Genomic DNA, 17,988 nt, shown 5'->3' with positions numbered 1-17,988 from the left:
TTTCCCCATATATTCTGTGCACGTGTTCTGTACTCCTTACCATGTATGCCCTGTACTCTTACACCATATGTCTTCTTTCCCTACCCTGTATGCCTGTGCTCTTGGCTCTTGGTCCTATATATTCTATGTTCTTGTCCCACATCATGTGCCCTTGCCCTTTATGCCTTTATGTTTGACCCTTAAGCATTGGTCTCCTGCCCCTTATGTATTGTGCGTTATATACCCTGTGCTTTTGTTCCGCATGCCCTGTACCCTCTCCTGTAAACCCTGCGTCCTTATTCCTATGTACCCTCTACCCATAGTCCCATATGCCCTTTACCAGGGGTCGGCAATTAAGTTAGTTTCCAAGCCATTACACGGCTGGCCACAAAAAAAAAGATCTGTTTTGGAAAATGAAGTGTAATGGGATGGAGTGCTACAGACTAGTAGCTCTTCAGCCCAGAGGGTTGTTGACCCCAGTTGATCTCGAAGCAGGTAAACCCAAGAAAAAAAACCTGAACCTGTGTCGCCAGGGTCACAATCCAATACACTACCGCTGCCCCAGCTAGTGAATGAATTGGGACATGGCCGGGAAAAAAACGCCTTAATAAGTAGATAGGGAGCCAAAGAACGGGTGGAAAAAAAGAGAACGGGCGGAAACTAAAGTCACGCCGAGCACAACAGAGAAACAGGGGAGGGATGTAAACAAAAGTTCACCAGAGAAGCATTTTATTTATTTATTTTTCTCATTATCATTCATAGTAGTTCAAACAACCTCACGGGCCAGATGTTACAGGCCCGTAGGCCGCCAATTTCCGACCCCTGCCCTATACCCCTATCCTTATTCCTTGTGTCCTTTTTTATTATGCCTTTAAAATTTTATACAACCACACAATGACTGAAATTTCTGAACTTTACTGATGGGGTCATGTGAAAGATTTTGATCATCTTTTATTGTATGTTTTTCTCTCTCTCTCTCTCTCTCTTTCGCTCTCTTTCACTCTCTCTCTTGCTCTCTCTGATTGTATGTTTGTGTTTAGGACCCAAATCAGCTGATTAGGGCGAGTGCTCTTAGGGTGCTGTCCAGCATCCGAGTGCCCATCATCGTCCCCATCATGATGCTGGCCATCAAAGAAGCCGCCTCTGACCTTTCACCTTACGTCAGGAAAACATCTGCACACGCCATACAGAAACTCTACAGGTAGACACACCACCAAACACACACCAAATGTTTGCTTAGTTTTTGTGTAACTTCATAAACTCTCTCTCTCTCTCTCTCTCTCTCTCTCTCTCTCTCTCTCTCTTTCTCTCTCTTTCTCTCTCTTTCTCTCTCTCTCTCTCTCTCTCTCTCTCTCTCTCTCTCAGTCTGGATGCAGATCAGAAGGAGCACCTCATAGAAGTGATTGAGAAACTGCTGAAGGACAAAAGCACAGTGAGTTCAGCTTTTCCACTCATTCATTTCGAATGAATCGCGTGTATATGGTGAAGATGGTAAAGTGTAAATACTATAAAAATGAATACTTTTTTAAAAATAAATCAACTTTTCAGGATATAAAATCATCAATTGTGTGATTACACAGCAAGACCACCAGAGGGCACTGTAGCTAAATGTTTTTCCTAACCTCTGTCTTTTCTGGACTGCTCACATTTGCATCAGTTCAGAACAGGAAAGCGCTGTACCTGTACCATAAACATGTAATGAGGTAGTGTGTTTTGGCCTGGTCACCTTTTCCCCAGTTCTCCTCTGCCTGAATGAGAAGATAATACTTAAAATAAGCTTTTTATTTCCTCTCTTCCATAATGCATTATTACTAAACCAGCAGTTTATCTTTCTGGCCTGGATCTGTGGGCTACTCCATATGCCTTTTCCGTAATTCGCCGGGTGGTTACTCCTTCTGATCTCTGGGTTAATTCTCTTAATTCTTAATTCTCTTAATACTTGTCCTGGGTGATATGACCAAAAATGTATATCATTGTATTTTTTAACATTTTGACGGTTTCAAGGTATATCACAATATTTTTAGTTTTTTTTTGTTTTTTCATGACTGGGCTTTTAGATAGGTTTGCGACTTACTTTACTGTTAGGAGTAGATATAATATAATAGTTCCATATTGTTCCATAAACACTATAAACAGGCCTAAAAAACTTATTGTTTAAAAATTCAAAAGAAATATTGCTCAAATGCTCTATTGCACAAGTAAAACACAAGATTAATATCAATTTATAATGTTATGCCTAAATTCATTGGATTGCATTGCTATTGAAGCTTTTTTTGCTCCTCATATCCAGAGTTTTATGGAGTTTTATCTTTTGTGCTGAATAAAACAAAATGAAAGTGCAGTTCCATTCCTCTCTTTTCTGAGTGAACAATTGCCGTTTGCTGCTGTTTTTCTATTTTACTCGGATAAAACATGCGTAAAGTGAGGAGCAGCAGCAGGAGCTCCTCAGATACTGTTCTCATTTCTCTCCAGGCAGGACAGCACTAGACCAGCATCCATACGACCAGTTACCACCCAGCACTACCCAATACTCTAAAACACTGGGCAGCTACTTCCTCTGATCTCTTGGATAATTTCTAATAAATTATGCCTTTATTCCCTATGCCATATACCCTAATTTTCTGGGCAGTTAGCCTACTTTATCTTCTGTCTTCACTGATTTTCACTGAACGTTTTTCATATTTTCTATGCTATTTTCTTCTATTTTCTTACTTTCTTTGCTAGTTTTCCTGTGTCCTCTACCATAATATATTTTACATGACTACCTATGCTTTTTGCCCTAGTTCTGTATTCTTTATTTATTTGAAACAAACAAAAAAAAAATCATCCAAAATGGCAAAACTGTTTCTGTGTTCGGCCAAATAAATAAAATGACTGAGTAATTAATACAGAGCAATGACATTTTTGATGACCATCAGTTTTTGGGGCAAATAAAAATATTGAATGATGAAAGTAATATGACCATATTTATTAATCATTTGGGAGGAAAAAAAAAATTAATTATAGTTTTGTGATTTGCTTTTATGTATTAAAACAAGACAACATTATTTTAGGCTATTTTATTTATACACTGGTGAAAAAAGTGGCAAAATTAAGGGAAAGGCAACTTTTCAGTGTTTATTCCCTATGCTGTGTTTCTGTTAATTCACTTTTCCCTCTACCCTAATTATCTAATTCCTTATAAACTCTTCTATGTCTTTGCTCTAATTCTGTTTACATTATACTCTGCTATATACAGTTTTCCCTGTTTACACATTAATGTTTATTTTTTTGTGTCCTGTGGCCTTTTTCTCTATACCTTGTGCCCTTAATCCCTTATTCACATTTATTGCAGCTTTCTGCTGCTCTCTGCTGCTCTTATTGCCCTCAGCTTATCTGCTTGTTTAAGGTGTGTGTGTGTGTAAGTGTGTGTAGGTGTGTGTGTTTTCTATAAGTGTGTAAGAGCTGCTGCGCTGTTTACGATCGGGACGCTCTGACGGGTGCACAGGCTTTACAAATGACTGAGAACTGAAGTGTGCGTTCAGTGTTTAAGGTAATGGTGTGTGTGTGTGTGTGTGTGTGTGTGTCCTTCTTCAGTGTGATGAATCTATTATTTCTTTGCTAAAAGATAAATGTCCCCGTCCACGTTCGCCTTCATTCAGACCCGCCTCTCCTCTTATAGGGAGACAGGTGAATGCAATGCACTCATCCCTTTAAGGAAATAAGTGTGTGTGTGTGTGTGTGTGTGTTGGCTTAGCATTGTCCGACCAGCAGGCGTAGCATCAATCTTGGCGCTGTTGCCGTGGCAATGTCTACGATGTCTCTGATGACCCAGCATTCCCTGTTCCTTAATTAGAATTCATGACTGCCCGGTGGAGGGAAAGCAGATCCCCCCCCCCCCCCCCCCCCTTTATAATTTTATAGGAAATTTATTGTTATTAGAGGAGCCATTTGCTTAGTGTGGCTTTCCATTAAGGTGTTGTCAGGCTGTGGAGATGGCTATAGGCTATAGGGGTTTTGGGTGGATTGGAGGGGGGTGAGGAGAGTGTTGTGAGAGGGGGTGGGGGTGGTGATGTTGATGGTAGAGAGAGAGAGAGAGAAAGAAAGAAAAAAGGAGAGCAGGTCGCTCTGATGGGCGATCGAGGAAAGACCTATTTCATTCAGTATTGACTAATTGAAAGGGAAGTGGAAAAAGAAAAACAACAGAAACAATGAAACACATGGAAAGTCCTGAGGCTAAGGCCTCATCTTCCTCTCTCCCTCATTCTTTTTTTCCTTTATTTGCAGTTTAATATCATAAATCCCACAATTATCACAACTTTTTTGATGCATTTTACCCATTACACATTAATATCATCAGGATAGATGGATAGATAAATAGGAACGTAGATCGGTTAGTAGCTGTGAGAGTGAAAAGATAGGTAGATAAATAATTTTTTAGCCAGGTTGGTAAATACATAGATGTTTTCTATACGTAGTCTATAGATATAGTCCTTATGTTTCTCTCCGTACTTTACTATTTTCCTTTTTCTTTGTAGTTTTTATTTGTAGTGGGAAATCAAGGGTTCAAATGTAATCCAAGACAATTAGGAAATAATAAACGTTCATCTGAAATTGATGTACAGAACACATTGATTTCTTCGGACTGACACAAGCCTTCAAAATTCAGTGCCAGTGGTAGTCATCAGGCCCAAGCACTGGTTGGGTGTATTTGGCAAAATAGAGCTAATATATTAAAATACACATACACATATATACACATACATGGATCAGTCTTGATTCCAGTACATTGGCTCAATCTTCTATTAATTCCATTTTTGCCCACTCCCATTCTTATAATTGAATCAAGAACACTGACCTTAACTGAGGCAGGTGAGACCTGCAGTTCTTTAACTATTGCTCTAGGTTCTTTTCTGACCTCTCAGTTGTCCATGCCCGTTTGGAGTAATTTTGATAGGCATTGGACCATCACTAGATAAAAGCATGTTTGGATCAACAGATCGACAGGGTATTATTTAGGTGGTGGTTCACCTACTCAGCACTGCAGTGACGCTGGCATAGTGGATAGTGGTGGTTTATTGACCTGAGGTGTCTCATTCCTTAGTTTTTTCCATTCATTTTAAAATGTCTAATTGTGGTCTCTAGTATGAATAAATGCCATGTGAGATGTTTATTGTGGAAAAAAAAAGTGCTCTGATGTTTCTGTATAACTCTGCTTTAGATCACCTGAATTAGAGTTATCTGAAGAAAGACAGGATTTCGGCTCTTGCTCATGAATATTCATACATGCAAACATGTCGCCTCTGATTGGCTAACAGCACTGCAGCAGAGAATGCATACCTGTTTTCCAAGATACAGCCTTAGTTGTAAAAATATATCACGGAGTGCTAGGTAAATTTAACTCTTAAACTCTTGGTGCCGAAACCTTATCAGTGCTGCGGTGTGAGTGAAGGATGACCACCCAAGCGCCACTCTCCCCGCGGCCGAGCGGACAACCTCTGGAATCAACCGGAGATCCGATTTAAACCTTAGTTACTTACACAATATAATTAACACTAACTATCTGGTGTAAACAGAGCTGTAAGATGACCGTGTTGGCTGAAGCCCGACTTTAGTGCTGCCGGTGGGTGGTCCTGAGCCAAGGTGGGCAAGATTATGATCTCACGAGTTGATATAGTCGACAGAGCTTTTCCTGATCAACTCGTTTTTCTGTACATTTCCTTTAACTAGCTGCTGCAGACAATGAGAATTGAAGAACAGTTTCATATTCAGCCTCCATATACAACTCAGAGAGACCTATTGTATTTCACAAAGAACAAGAAAAATGTTCTTTGAATTTTAGTGGAAGGACAGCTTTAATGTGTGTTTCGTTGGTTCAAGATGATCAGGCACAGTTTTTAAACATCCCAGTGTCACTGCTGGACTGAGCATATTCCACCAAACAGAAAAATACAGTCGACAGCATGCCGTGGGTAGCATTCTGTGAGCAATAATGAAGGACAATAGGATGACCAACAAAAACTCATCTACGAGGTGAAATGGCTATTTAGGAGTATCTAATTAAAGGAACAGTTTCCCAGACTGGAATTAAAGCATAGTTCTAGAGTACATATCTCTGTACATGTAGAATCTCTATTCATACTGCTGTATAGTCCAGTGCTAGAAAAACCAACCCATTATATACTGTATTGTGTGATACCAGCAAAGGTGTAGGTGATACATAGCATATCAATGCCTCAACCTCTTTCACTTGTTTACTTACTTTAAATCTCTCTCTCTCTCTCTCTCTCACGCTCTCTCTCTCTCTCACACGCTCGCTCGCTCTCATTACCCTAAGTGAGTAGTGTGCTGTAGATTAGCTGCACAGGTTGCCAGATTCATAACATCTGTTTGTTTTGATTCCATTTGGTGCTTTTATAATTGAACTGCCTGCACGGCCAGATGAGCTTCATACTCATTCATTAACACTGAGCTAAAGTTTGGTGCGAGCGATTTGAGGGGGAGGGAGGAGGGATGGTTGGGGGTTAGTGTTGGATCGTGTTAGCCTTTACCTTGCCAGCACTGGTGGTATCAGGTGAAATGGTTTTGGGAGGGAGGTGCTAAATAGCAGTGTGGAGGAAATTCATGCCTCAGTTCTGCAGGTTGGTGGTGTTAAAGGATTATCTACTATAGTGCAGGAAAAAGATTGCGTAGAGATGGATCTAATGGTGTGAGAGAACGGGTTAAAGTGTGCAAATGACTCTTAGTAACCAAGAACCAATCAAAAAATGAAACTATGAAACTATGAAAAGCATTATTATATCAAGAACACTGACCTTAACTGATACATGTCATGTTGTTCTGGGTTCTTTTGTGACCTCCTGGATGAGTTCTCCATGCCCTTTTGGAGTAATTCTGATGCAGGTCACCCCTGGGCAAGGTCACCAGGCCAACAGGTCATCACTAGATAAAAGCATGTTTGGACTAAGCATATTAGTAACCAAGAACCAATCAAAAAATAATTAAACTTTCAATTGAAGTTGATATAGAACCTCTTTGATTTTATGGACTGTCGTAAGCCTTCAATATAAAGTGCCAATGACAACCATCGGGCCCAAGCACTGATTGATGTTATTGAGCCGGTGGAACTGGATATAATATAGCTAATTTCAAAATCATTACCATAACATGAATTGATCAGGCCACTAGAAATATCAAAAACACATTTTGATTGACATTTTGACCAGTTTTGCTTTTTTGTCATACTTAAATTTTAAAGAGGAGTTAAATTTTGCTAAGCACAACCAGGCCTGATTACTGCCAGACCTGTAGAATCAAGAAATCACTTAAATAAAACCTGACATTGCTGACAACATGAAGTAGGATAAAATATCTCAAAAAGCAACACAGCCCTGATTTGAAGAAAATCAAAAACAGATGAGGAAACCAAAGTCCATTGATCATCTATCAGTCTGGAAAAGGTTACAACGTAATTTTTAAGTATCTGGGACTCCAGTGAACCACAATGAGAGCTATTATTCACAAATAGAGAAAAAATGGAACACTGGTGAACTTGCCCAGGGGTGACCTGCCTATCAAAATTACTCCAGAAGGGCATGGACAACTCATCCAGGAGGTCTCAAAAAACACGGAACAACATTTAAACAATGGCAGGTCTCACTTGTATCAGTTAAGGTCTGTGTTCTTGATTCAATAATAAGAAAGAGACTGGTTGAATATGGTATCTATGAGAGAGCTCCAAGGCAAAAAAAAAAACACGGCTGAGCAAAAAGAACACAACAGCCCATCTCACATTTGCCAAAAACAATGTAATGATCTGATGATTTGACGGTTACCCAAATACAGTAGTTTTTTTTAAATCTTTAAGCTAATACTTTTTGTATGTGTGTGTGTTTGGGAAGTGTGTTCTGCACTGGGCTGAAGGCTGTGGCTTGCTCAGCCAACGAATGCAGGCACACGTTTCCGTGACGATGGGTAACCATGACAATCTCCTCTCAAATCGCACAGCATCTCCTGCTATGGCAAATTTCCATCTCTCTTGCTCTTTCTCTCCATCTCTCTCTCTCTCTCTCTCTACCACAGAATGACCAAAATGATTCCGTGTTCCTTCTGTTCAGGCCGCGTCTTACATGAATATAAGAAAGAGAGAAAGTGTTTTCTGAAAGGTGCTTCCATAAAGCTTCTTATAAATCCTGTATTCAGAGTGCATTATATAGCATCAATTCAGTTCAATGTTGCTAACCACAACCTGGCCCAATTACTGCCAGACCTGTAGAATCAAGAAATCACTTCAACAGAACATGTCTGATAACATGAAGTAGGATAAAAGATTTCAAAAAGCAAAACATTATTCCCCAATCTGAAGAAATTGAAGAACAGATTAGTAAACAAAGTCATGACCTCAATTAGTCTGGAAAAAGGTCTAAAATCATTTCTAAAGCTTTGGAACCTCAGTAAACCACAATGACAGCTATTATTCACAGATGAAGACAACATTGAATACTAGTGAACCATTCCAGAAGTGAGTGGCCTACCAAAACTACTCCAAAAGGGTATGGACAACTCATCCAGGAGGTCACAAAAGATCCCAGAACAACATTTAAACAACTGCAGGTCTACAACATGTTAGGTTGTTGGTAACTGGTTTTAGGTGATTATAGGCGGTTTTTAATGTTTATGGTGGTTGCAATGTTGGTCGCTGGGCTGGTTGGATAGCTAGTTAACAAGGTTGTGCCGAGCATAGTTTCTATTACATTTGATTTTGGTCTTGCTGGGCATGCTGATGAACTAGCTGGACCTTGCTAGGCCATCCACATTGTCATTCCCTTTAGCCAGCATGATCAGGCTTGGTTATGTTGGATGTAGTGCTTGGCGTCTATTAAAGCCAGTATGCAGTTTTCATATAACGCTAGAGGCGCTGCAGTGTGCCATGTAGAACAGCGCTGCCAAAGAAGTGCACGGACAGCTCGCTAGATAACGCGAGCCACTTAGCATAACAAGCTAACACACTGTGGTAATGGTAGCTCAGCTATGTGGAGTCAAACGCTCCATCCTTTTTAGTGAAGAATGAGAACATCACTTTAACTGAGGAGCTCCTGCTGCTGTTCCTCACTGTATGAGTGTTTTTATCCCAGTAAAATAGAAAACAACAGCAAACAACAATTATTCACTCAGAAAAGAGACAAATGAAATTGCGCAATCGAGCCAGAGCTCGGGCAGTGGCTTGCAAAAGTATTCATAGCCCTTGAACTTTTTCCCATTTTGTCACCTTACAACCACAAACTTAAGTCTGTTTTATTGTATTTTAACCGCTAGACAAACACAAAGTACTGCATAAGTCAGAGAAGCAGCCAAAAGGCCCATGGTAACTCTGAAGAAGCTGCAGAAATCCACAACTCAGGTGGGAGAATCTGGACAACTATCATAAGTCATGCGCTCAGCAAATATGGCTTATATGGAAGAGTGTCAAGAAGAAATCCATTGTTAAAAAAATATATGAATTGCTGTTTGCAGTTGCAGCAAACATGTAAAAAAGGTGCTGTAGTCAGATGAGACCAGTGTTGAACTTTTGGCCTAAATGCAAAGTATTATACAGGGAACAAAAGCAACACTGTTCATCACCCTGAACACACCATCACCACTGTGAAACATAGTGGTGGCAGCATCATGCTGTAGAGCTGCTTTTTTTCTTCAGCAGGGACTGAGAAGGTGGTCAGAGTTAATGGGAAGATGGTGGGAGATAAATACAGGACAATCCTGGAAAAAACCTGTTAAAGGCAACAAAAGACTTGAGACTGGGAAGGATTCACCTTCTAGGAAGACAATGACCCTAAACATACAGCCAGAGCTACAGTGGAATGTTTTAGATCAAATAATGTTCATGTGTTTGAACGGCCCTGTCTTAATTTGCATTGAGTATATGTGATAAGACATGAAAGTTGCTGTTTACAAATGCTTTCCATCCAACTTGGCTGAGCTTAAGCTGTTTTATAAAGAGGAATGGGCAGAAATCTTAGTTTGTAAATGTGCAAAGCTGGTAAAGACAAACCCAAAAAGACTTACAGTTTTAATTGCAGTGTACTCCTAACAGTAGAGTAAGTCACAAACCCAGTCATACAAAAAAAAAAAAACTGCAATGTACAGTGAAACTGTTCAAATCTACCATGATATGCATTTTTGATCAAACCGTCCAGCACTAGTTGGATCTAGACTGGCCTGGTCAGATTGGTTGGTACCCAGCCAGTTTGACCAGCTTGAGCTGACCAGGGTGTTTGTTCTTTTCATTTGCTGGAATTCTACAGGCTGAAATGTGTGCTGTTATGCTGTGATTTTTCATAAAGAGCTTGTTTGTATCCCAGTTGTATCTGTGAAGAGAGATGGAGGAGGAATCCTCGTGATGCGTTTTTGATTTGGCTTTGTTTTTTTTTGTGCATGCTTGTCTACTTACTAGTGTAGCATTTGAAGCGCATCACAGACGCCTTTAATAAGCTTTCAATTTGCTGCAGATTCTCCTCTATTTCTTTCTGTTCCATAAGACTGATCTGAATAATCGTATACTTGCTGAAGTGTGTGTGTGTCTTACTGTGTGTGTGTGTGTGTAGTTGGTGGCTGGCAGCGTGGTGATGGCGTTTGAGGAGGTGTGTCCGGAGCGGATCGATCTGATCCATAAGAACTACCGTAAGCTGTGCAACCTGCTGATGGATGTGGAGGAATGGGGACAGGTGGTCATCATTAACATGCTCACCCGCTACGCCAGGACGCAGTTCGTCAGCCCGTGGAAAGAGGTGAGGGGGAGGAATAAGAAAAAAGTGATGATATTTGTATAAATGTTTTGATATAAAGTTCCGTGAAACTGTATTTGGCGCCCTCCATCTGTTTTCTTCTGTTTTTGCATGTTTTTCCACAAAGAATTGTTTCAGACCTTCAACCAAATGTAATACAAATAAATAGGAATGCACTAAAATTGGCCACAACCAAACACAATTAAACATTTGACCAAATGCAGGATTTGTATTAATTTAGCACCTTTTCTAACACTAAATCAATTAAATTGGCTAAATGCATTTAACAAATACCATAGCAGTACACATGTAGTAGTAAATTTACCCCTGAAGAGCTATTTAAGTAATATACTTTCCTTAGTTGTGGAATTTTAGACAAAATTCTACCTCAGTACAGTTATTCTAATTATGTTTGTACCGTAATTTACCTTCATTGTGCACTTTTAGTCATAGTTTTACCTCAGTAGTGCAATTTTAGTCTTATTTTTACCCAATTACAGCTAATCTTGCTTTCACCTCAGATGGAGCAGGTTTAATCATATTTTTTCATCTTAAATTTATCTCAGTAGTGTAATTATAGTCCTACATATAGAGCTATTTGACTCATAAGTTCTGCCTCAGCAGTGCTGTTTTAGTCCAAATAATATGGCAAGTACTTAGTTCATCCCAACAAATAAACAAAACACACACAAACTTTTTCTACTTCCAAATAAATACCATACCATATCAGTACAAGTGTAGTTGTAAATTTACCTCAGTAGAGCTAATCAAATCATACAGTTATCTTAGTAGTGAGATTTTAGTGCAACACCTACCTCAGTACAGCTATTCTAATCATATTCTTTACCTCAGCAGTGTTGTTTTAGTCTTAATTTACCCAGTTACAGCAAATCCTAGTCTTACCTCAGTGGAGCTAGTTTAATCATAATTTTACCTCAGCGGTGCAATTTTAGTCTTAAATTTATCTCAGTAGTGTAATATTAGTCCTACATTTACCTCAGTGGAGCTTTTTTGCTGACAAGTTTATCTCAGTAGTGTAATGTTAGTCATATATTTGACTTAGTGCAGCTCAAATAAACAAAACACAAAAAACATAATTTTTAAATTACCAATTTTTTTTAAAAGGAAAGGAAAAGCATTGCCCCCTATAAAACTGGACTTGACTTATACTGATATTCCAAAATGGAACATTTACACAAGCACAAAATCAAATGAATAAAAACGAAGATTTTAGAGCGGACAAGTCAAAGTTCAGACTTAAAAACCATTAAGGTGCTGCAACAGGACCTTAATCTGTCAGTTTAACATAAAATAATTTTCTCATTGACCTTAATTGAATATATTTAATGCATTGAAGGGTTTGCCTTTTCTGCCAGCAAAACTAACAATACACATTTCCATACTAATGGAATGTTAAGAGACACAGCTGAACACACACACATGCACACACACACACTCATAGAAACACACTCCTTCCGTCACTACTTTGTGTGTGTTTTATAGGACGGTGAGTTTGATGAGAACAGTGAAAAAGCGTTCTATGACTCTGATGAGGAGAAGAAAGAGGGTGCAGGCCAGAAGAAGCCCTACGTGATGGATCCGGATCACAGGCTACTGCTCCGCAGCACCAAACCCCTGCTGCAGAGTAGAAACACTGCTGTAAGTACATCCGGAGATCCGGTGTTCTGTCAAGTTGTGCTACCCTGTCAAACCGTGCTACACTTTTGTGTATATTTAAATACAACAGAAGCACAATATTAGAACATCTTTCCAGTAAGAAGTTTGTGTACTATTTTTGGATAGCCTAAATCACCGTGTCAGGGTAAAGTTATGGTAGTAAGAGTTTATTATAATCGTTTTTTTTTAAATATATTTTTTAGATAATATTTATTAGGGTTCAAGCACCGAAGGTGCGTAGAACCCTATTGTTTTTGCTAAGATTTTTCTTCTTCTTCTTCTTCTTCTTATTATTATTATTATTCTTTTTCCTCTGAAAAAGCAGTTGTGCAGCCTAAACCGTAAGTCAACAAAAATGGCGCTATAAACAAGGAAATTCATTTTTCACATTTTTCTCAATAACTCAAAAACCATAAGACCTACATTCAAAGTTCTTTTTTGATGGATTCCTTGGGTCAATACCAACAACTTTCCAATTTGGACCATGCACTTCCGTCTGTATAGATTTTTTCTAATTTGCATAATATGCAAAACATACTTTTGCAAACTAGTCCTAGGAATTTTGATCAATTCTGGCATGTTTGGTATCAAAATACTCAGGAGAGCATGACCTTCAATATTCATCAAAAAAATGTTGAAATTTGTAAACAATATGGCCGTCATATGCAAATTAGTCCTTCCGGATATATGCCCCATTCACTCCAACAGTTAAATTTGGAACACTGTTTCTCAGCAACCGTGCAACTTAGCAAGCTGAAAATTTGCATACAGAATCTATCATACAGCCTCTAAAGGATGTTCAAAGGGCAACTGAATCAATCAACATGGCTGAACACCATCAGCCAATCAGCATTCAGCAGACATTTTGGCAGGCTAAATATTGCCCAATCTGGATGAAACTTGGCAGTTATGTTCAGGTGGAGACACTGTAGTGACCTGCAAAATGGTGAAACAATCCGGCCACTGGGGGGGCGCTGTTCCAAAAAAAATAGTATATGTCAATCATACTGTACTATTTTGACATCTAATTGTTTTTTGCCATATTCAGTACAGTGGCTCTGACAAATTTGTCAATACAACTATGTTTAAAAAGTGCTTTGTTTATTCATAATTGCTAATTGTTTGAAAATAGCTATATTGAAACTAGTCTCTGGATATTTGGCCTATCAGCTCCATTTCAGTCTTGCTGCACACTGTAGAGTCTCTAGGTAAATGTTCATTAAAAACATTTGTGAAAATTTCACATACAATACTCTCCAGGCATCAAGCAATCTGTGCGTCCTTGGAATTTTTAACCTAAATTGCTGTAAATTTGCCGTAATCTCACAATGTTAAAGACCTCTGTACAATATCACTCTGATGAAGTGCCATTTAATTCAGAACTAGATTTAGAATAACTTTGTAATTACATGTCATATCAGAACATGCACTCCCTTGTGCCTCTGCTCAACATTAATAACAGGTGAAAGACTTTTGCTAATTTCTAAATGTGACAGAGTGTCTCCAATTATGTTAGACCTTCTTACACATCACCATCCTATGCTCTAGTAGGCACCATTGTGCCAGTTGGTGCTCGATGAAGTGCCATTTAATTCAGAACTAGATTTAGAAAAACTTTGTGATTACATGTCATGTCAGTCAATGCACTCCTTTGTGTTAATTTAAACTTGTTTGGGCAAACATTTCAGCTTGTTTTGCAAAGGTTAAAAGGTCAATCTCAACACCACTTTGGGAACATTCTGGTTGAAGCCACCTGATCAATACCCATAACATGTAGACACCTTTTGACTAGTTCTAACTCACTTGATGACTATCCTACAAACTTCAATAGATTTGCATGTGAATTTAAGCACTGATCATGTTGAAAGGCCTCTGCTCAAAATTAATAACAGGTGAAAAACTTTTGATAATCTCTAAATGTGACAGGGCATCTCCGATCAGATTAGCCACATCACCATCCTATGCTCTAGTAGGCACTATTGTGCCAGTTGGTGCTTGAACCCGCAGATTGCCGCTTGCGGCTATATTTATTATTATATCTGTTTGTGTATACACTTAAAGAGGTGTTCTGGCTCTTGTAGCAGGGTTTCAGTGCGTCAGAATGATTTGTGACAAGCCACGGCCATGCCTGACACAACTCCATCATGTAAAACACATCATACACTTACACACTCAAACACACACACACACACACACACACACGTTTGTTGTAAGAACTGTAGATGAGCGCCGAAAACTCATTCCTTCTGACAGATTCTCAGCAACTCTGGATTTTCATCAGCCATATAGCTCAAGGACTGACTCTGTGTCTCTCTGTCTGTGTGTCTGTCTCTCTTTGTGTGTCTGTATGTATCTTTGTCTGTGTGTCTCTCTGTCTGTGTATCTTTCTGTCTGTGTGTGTATGTCTGTGTGTATGTCTGTGTATGTATGTATATGTGTGTGTATGTATGTGTGTCCGTGTGGCTGTTTGTCTTTCTGTGTATCTGTCTCTATCTGTCTGTTTGTGTGTGTATCTGTCTATCTCATTGTGTGTCTCTCTGTGTCTGTGTCTCTGTGTCTCTGTGTCTCTGTGTCTGTGTCTCTGTGTCTCTATGTGTCTGTGTCTCTATGTGTCTGTGTCTCTATGTGTCTGTGTCTCTGTATCTGTGTCTCTATGTGTCTGTGTCTCTGTGTCTGTGTCTCTATGTGTCTGTGTCTCTGTGTGTGTGTGTGTGTCTGTGTGAAGAATTTTCCATCAACCATGACATCTCATTGGGAGCCACACTGTGACTTCTGTAATGGCAAATCCTTTGCTCTGTTCCGTCATCTCTCTCTTTTTTTCTCTCTCTCTCTCACACACACACTTACTCACTCTCTCTTTCTCGCTCTCTCATACACTCTCTCTCTCTCTCTCTCTCTCTCTCTCTTTCCTCTCGTTCCAGTGGAACAGTTGAAGTGTTGTAACCTTTTGTCCCAGTCTGATATTGGGGTCAGAGTCATTTGAGGGAGATAAAATCATTACATCCATTGAAGTCTTCCTAATCTATCACCATCTAACTTGTCTACGCGTCTCTCTCTCTCTCTCTCACTCTCTTTTTCTCTCTCTCAGGTGGTGATGTGTGTGGCACAGCTGTACTGGCACCTGGCCCCTAGGCATGAAGTGAGCGTAGTCACTAAATCTTTGGTTCGCCTCCTGAGGAGCCACAGGTAACAGTGTGTGTGTGTGTGTGTGTGTGTGTTTATATACACACTGTTTCTATTACAAGTTGTGCTGTAAATACTCACGCAGTATTCTTTGTCATCCTTAGAGAGGTTCAGTTTGTTGTGCTGCAGAACATCGCCACTATGTCGATCCAGAGAAAGGTAGAGTTCAACACCTACTGTTTAATTACTGACTTTGTTCGCTCTGTATCAAAACTACCAAGTACCAGCTAATACTCATTATCAACAGTATCCTCCTGACCGACTGATGACGACCATATCAATCCAGACCATAATACTCATTATGAATAGTACCATTTAGACCATAATACACATAATGACCAGAGCCAGCCAGCCCAAAACATTCATGATGACCAGAGTCGTACTGAGCTGCAGGAAATGACTAGTATAGGACTAGTTACTACTATTGAGCCCTATCCAGACGGGATTAGTTTCTCAGGTGGACGTCTGTGAAAAATATTTCACACTTCTACTCGGTGATAAAACTCTTGCATCAGGACTGCAATAAAAAAAAAAAAAACAGGAGGACCAGTGAGTTTTTTTTTTTTCTTTCTTTTTTTTTTCGGTCACGTGACATTGCGTTCAGTAGCTTCTCCATTTCCACTGCTGTTGTGTTTTTTTTTGTGTTTTGGATTTCCATGGAAACGCAAGAAAAGAACATAAAAGACCATAAAAAACCCACCAGGAAAGATTTTTAATTTCTTATCACATCTTAACCTCAAACACCTAATTTAATATTATATTAACATATTTAGATATAGATATATTTCTCTTATCATGCTAGAACCTTTGAACAACTTTACTCTGTATGGATATATAAAACCCCAACAACCAACCAACTAACCATGGAAACGTGCACCCAAAGTGTAATTACGGTGTGTGGCAATGGACAAAAAGCTATTTTATTAAACATGAGTTAAAAAAAAAAAAACACGTACATGGTCGTTCTGGTCGGAAATAAAATTACAGAGGACCCCCCCATAAAAGAGAAAATTACCCCAGGACCCACTGAGAAACCAATCCCTTCCAGATAGGGCTTTATACTACTATCACCAAAATGACCAGTTCAGATCCTTCCAGACCATAATGCTCATAAAAGCCAGATCCTTCCAGCTTATAATGACCAGAAGCATTCCAGACCATATTGCTCATTAATACCAGTACAGATCTACTCATAAGGCCACTACTACCCAGACCATCATCCCCAAAATTGATCATCAAGCCCTGCTTGTAAATAATTGAACCAACCATACCATAATGCTCTGTCAAATATTGAAAGTATTAATGAGATTATTATGTGATAATTGATTATTTCAGGGCATGTTTGAGCCGTTTATGAAGAGCTTCTATGTGAGGTCGACAGATGCTACACACCTCAAAACACTTAAGGTAATAAAACCAAACAAAAACTTGTTTACAGTGTTTTTTTCAGTGTTTACATCTGAGCTCAGTCATTATGTATGAGTTTTTACTGAGCTTGTTCTTGCTGATGTTTCACTGTCGTGCTCTGGGTTGTGTTTCCACAGCTAGAGATACTGACTAACCTGGCAAACGAGGCCAACATCTCCACCATTCTCAGAGAGTTCCAGGTACTGTCTTTGTGTCTTCTTTTTTTATACACTGTATACTTTAAAAGTTGATTAGATACTGGGTCTTTCCACCAGAGGGAGTAAAGTTGCTTCCACAGATGCCTATAAAAAGCTCTCAGAGGCTGCTTTTGGGTAGTGTACCTCTTGGTGAGAGATTGATGACTGTTAGACATGCCTCTACAGCTTATTTGAAGACAGTCTGCTCAGTTCATAGCCTTTACTGTGGCCCAACAGGTTCCTGGAGCCCCCTTTAAATTGTACAGTCCCCCCCCCCCCCTAATAAACCTATGCTTTACTCTAATATTGTAATCACTTACAAACATTAATTGAAAAAGTGTTTGCCCCTTACAGATTTTGTTAGTTTTTTTTTGTTTTTTTTTGTCATACTTGCGTGACAAATACTTACAAAAAATTTAATCAGACAATAGTAAAATAGTAAATTCAGTAAATATAAAAAGCAGTTTTTAAATGATTAATTTATTTATTAAGGAAAAAATCTGGCTCTATTTGAAAAAGTGAATTAACCCCCCATGAATTAACTGGGATCAACTACTACCAGACCTATAGAATCAAGAAATTACTTAAATAGAACATGTCTGATAACATGAAGCAGCATAAAAGATCACAAAAAGCAACCCATTGTGCCTCGATCTGAGGAAATCTGAGACATCTATCCGTCTGGAAAAGATTACAAAGTCTGGGAAAGGTTTCTAAGGCTTTGGGACTCCAGTGGACCGCAGTGAAAGCCGATTTCAAATTCACAAATGGAGAAAACATGAAAC

General features: G+C 39.1%; 1 protein-coding gene across 2 annotated transcripts in view; it reads left to right on the top strand.

Moving 5' to 3' along the window:
• The window catches only part of ap3b1a (adaptor related protein complex 3 subunit beta 1a), a 93,565-nt gene that overhangs the window by 17,290 nt on the left and 58,287 nt on the right, over positions 1-17,988 (top strand). For both annotated transcript variants that reach the window (XM_022676194.2, XM_049466390.1), the window contains exons 5-12: positions 1,020-1,180; positions 1,345-1,411; positions 10,560-10,742; positions 12,243-12,398; positions 15,505-15,602; positions 15,704-15,758; positions 16,935-17,006; positions 17,144-17,206. In XM_022676194.2, the coding sequence (XP_022531915.2) occupies positions 1,020-1,180; positions 1,345-1,411; positions 10,560-10,742; positions 12,243-12,398; positions 15,505-15,602; positions 15,704-15,758; positions 16,935-17,006; positions 17,144-17,206 (855 nt within the window). The remainder of the gene's footprint in view (positions 1-1,019; positions 1,181-1,344; positions 1,412-10,559; positions 10,743-12,242; positions 12,399-15,504; positions 15,603-15,703; positions 15,759-16,934; positions 17,007-17,143; positions 17,207-17,988) is intronic.

Source organism: Astyanax mexicanus, chromosome 17 (genome assembly GCF_023375975.1).
Source record: "Astyanax mexicanus isolate ESR-SI-001 chromosome 17, AstMex3_surface, whole genome shotgun sequence".
In the NCBI taxonomy this organism is placed as follows: domain Eukaryota; kingdom Metazoa; phylum Chordata; class Actinopteri; order Characiformes; family Acestrorhamphidae; genus Astyanax; species Astyanax mexicanus.
Note: the sequence above shows the minus strand (reverse complement) of the source record. Positions and strands in the feature narration are given on the sequence as shown.